Raw genomic sequence first — 3693 nt, forward strand, 5'->3', positions numbered from 1 at the left:
GACCTTGGCTGCTTGCTGATTAGGCAACTATCACAAGCTTTCTTAGGTACCTGAACTACTGGCAAACCAAGTCTCATGTGCCATAGCCATGTATCACCATTTAGCATTTCAACATTAAGGCATTGAGATTCAATTGTATTGAGATTCACCTGGAATGTTCTGTTTTGTGTGAGGTGAGTTCTCAGGATCTTCCTTGTTGTAGGATCAAAGATCTCTAGGTACCCATCTTGCATATTCACTGAAAAGCCTTTCTCTAGTAGTTGCCCCAAGTTGATGAGATTGTTTCTCATATTTTGCACAAATAGAACATCTATGATCATTGCTTTGCCTCCATCCTTCTTTGTGATCATCACATCTCCAATGCATTCAGCTTGGATCACTCTATTGTCTGCAAATCTGACTTTACTCCTCTTGCTTGAATCAAAATTGACAAGCCAGTTTCTATGACTTGTCATGTGGTTGGAGCTGCTAGAGTCTATGTACCAAGTTTCACCACTTCTGATTTCTTGATTGGTTGTCATCATTAGCAGAACATGGGTCTCATCATCCTTGTCAATTCTCTCCTCCTTCACCATATGCGCTTCATTGTGGTGTCTGCCATTTGAATCAGATTGACCTGGGGAGGATTGACACTCATATGAAAAGTGTCCAATCTTGTTGCAATTGAAACACTTAATCTTCTTTCTGTCTAATCTTTTCTTTCATCCTCTCTAATTGTTGGATCCTATTTTCTTGATTGAGTTTAGTGAGTGATCTTGATCAGTTCTTTCCTGATCTTGCTGGTTTGAACTCTTCCCTCTGCCTCGGTTCCTGATTCCACTTCTATAAAGTCCTCCTCCTCTCCTGGTAATCTGAGCTTGCAAGGCTTGATTAGTGGACTTCTCGGTGGATCTCTCAATGAGCCTCTGCTCATGAGCCTCGAGGGAACCTTGTAGTTCCTCAATCTTCAGTTCTGCAAGGTTCTTGGATTCCTCAATTGCCACGACTATGTGATCAAAGTTTGGTGTTAGAGTTCTCAAAACCTTCTCTATGATTGTTTGATCATTGATCACTTCACCACACGCCTTCATCTGATTCATTAGGCTTATAATTTTGTTAAAGAACTGTGCAATTCTTTTACTCATCTCCATCTCCATCAATTCATATTGGCGCCTCATAGTTTGCAGCCTAACTTTCTTTAGCTGCTCTGCACCCTTGTTACTTTTCTGCAGAATTTGCCATGCTTCATGTGAGGATCTTGCTGCTGCAACCTTCTCAAAATGTGCTTCATCCACACATTGATGGATGAGGCACATTGCCTTGCAATCTCTCTTCATATTCTCCTTGTATGCAATCCTTTGTAGTTCTGTTGAAGCTTCATCAATCTCTGGGTATCCTTCTTCCACAATCTCTTCAATTTCTTGGAATCCCATGATGACTTTCATTTGAATGTTCCATCTACTCCAGTTTTTGCCATCAAGAATGGGTAGATTTCCTGGAAAGGAATTGCTTTGATGACTCATGATGTTGAAGAAGAAGGAAGGATTTGATCTTGCTCTAGCTCTGATACCAATTTGTTGGAAGAAAACAGATTTGTACACACCTCACTCTCACTCAATGGCGAAATTATCAAAGAAAGTAAAATGAAGATAAGAAATGTTTTGTGAAGATGAGAAGAAAAATGCTTGAACTTGTTATTCACTCTTACTTGGAATACAAGGCATACTTACTATTTATAGTTTCAACAACCATAACTAACTATAACAACTATCTAAATATAGCTTTTATTGAATTACAAATCCAATATGAATAAGGTATTTTTTGAAAGTTTAGGTGAAAAATTAAAAGTGAGTGTTAAACTCAAAATATTGGATGCAAGTATAAGTACCCATCTTTCAAAGCTTGCTTGCTTGTTACATCCAATATAAATAATTGTTTTAACTTAAATTAATAGCTTTGGGATGACATGATGATATTTATATTTTTCGACTTCAATTAATTTTTTTGCATCACATGACTTTACTTTTAGGCTTTTTACTTTTTATTTTGCTATATATAATATTCAAGTTTATATATTATATAACATTTTAACATTGCTATATGTAATATTCAAGTTTTTATATTATATAGCACTTTAACATGGCTTGATTTAAACTTGTTCATTTTCGAATCATGATTGACTTAATTTTAAGCATATAAGCAAATGACTAAATAAAAATATATGGAATTAAATGACTTAATATTTTTTACATTATCTCATTAGGACCATGACTAGCAAAAAATGTGGAAAGGATTTATCTCAATTATGCCAATTTCAGCTCATGACAGTCAAAATAATTGAAGGCGAAACCAGTATCAGTATTTTATTATGTAAATAAATTATTTAATGGGTGTATGAGCTTTGTATATTATCATTATATTATATATCATTTATGTTTAATTATTATTAGTTCTTCAAAAAACGTAATACAAATTAATATAGATGATGTAATAGTTGTGTATTATAATCAAATTTTAAATAATGCGGTTAATAAGAAAAATTAGATTTGTGGGTGGACACACCCAGGGGCGGATGATTTAAGGGGCAGGTGGGGGCAGATGCCCCTCTGAATTTTTTAAAATGTTTTTTTTACCTTCTTATCTTATGAAATATATTTGTTGTCCTACAAAGTATGTTACTTTAAGTGTCACTTGTTGTGCTTGACCAGAAAAATAATTAATTATTAAATTTTTAAATTATAAAAAATGATACATAGAGTGACACCCTTTTTGGAATAAGAGATATATTCTCTTTACATATACCTAAATGATGTCTTTATACAAAAACTATTTGAAATTTAAATATTTCTCTAATTTGTAGCTTGATAAATAAATATTGTGTAACTTGTATGGTTATTCTAAAAATTATACGTGATGAATCAAGCTCTTAACATACAGATGATGATATTGCTTATAGTAATATGCTTGATTTGAGTGCATAATGATTTACACTTGATAAAAAGATTATGTATGTATTCGTAATATATTCTAAGGATGCTTATATGTCATTTAAGGTTGATATTATATGTATTTTTTGTCCAAAATTTTTATCTTATGAATTTTAATGAGCAACAAAAGATTAGTTTAAAATGTCAATTTGAACATTTTTTCTTGGAGTCATTAGTCGTCATTCATGTTTGAAAATTTCTAAATCATTGTTAGTCATATAGTGTTTTATTAAGTTATTTGTTTTATCTTGACTATTGAGATTCAGCTACTATATAAATATATTTCAACAATGAAGACCTATAAACAAAATTACATAGTAAGATAACAAATGAATTTCTTGAATACAACATACGATTTATATGAAAATGAAATATTTGAATTTTTTACTCTAGTTCAGTTATGTGTGTTTTTAAAAAATTTCATTACTAAATTAGTTTTAATTATAAATAGCAACTAAATATTATTGCCCCTCCTAAAATTTAGATCAAGATCCGCCACTAGACACACCACACCAATTTAATTTATAATCTAGTTGATTTTTGTAAGGTCTATTAAGACTTTTATCTTTTTGACTAAATTACAGAATTATTAAAAGTAGTTAATTTAAGAGTAAATCATACAGATCTCCCATGAGTTTTAATAAAGTTACACGAACTCATCTCTTTTTTTACATCTACACAAACCAACCATAATTTATATATGCATATTATACTCATTACACCTGCC

At 31.7% G+C, this 3693-nt stretch overlaps 1 protein-coding gene across 1 annotated transcript; it reads right to left on the reverse strand.

The window, feature by feature from the left end:
• Positions 711–1502, reverse strand: LOC109346174. The gene has a single exon (XM_019585624.1). The coding sequence runs from the start codon at positions 1500–1502 to the stop codon at positions 711–713; it is 792 nt and encodes a 263-aa protein (XP_019441169.1).

This window comes from Lupinus angustifolius, chromosome LG01 (assembly GCF_001865875.1).
Source record: "Lupinus angustifolius cultivar Tanjil chromosome LG01, LupAngTanjil_v1.0, whole genome shotgun sequence".
NCBI classification, from domain to species: domain Eukaryota; kingdom Viridiplantae; phylum Streptophyta; class Magnoliopsida; order Fabales; family Fabaceae; genus Lupinus; species Lupinus angustifolius.

Excerpts from the sequence above, each read along its gene's own strand:
- LOC109346174 (XM_019585624.1), bottom strand. The coding sequence starts at position 1,502 with ATGAGTCATCAAAGCAATTCCTTTCCAGGAAATCTACCCATTCTTGAT.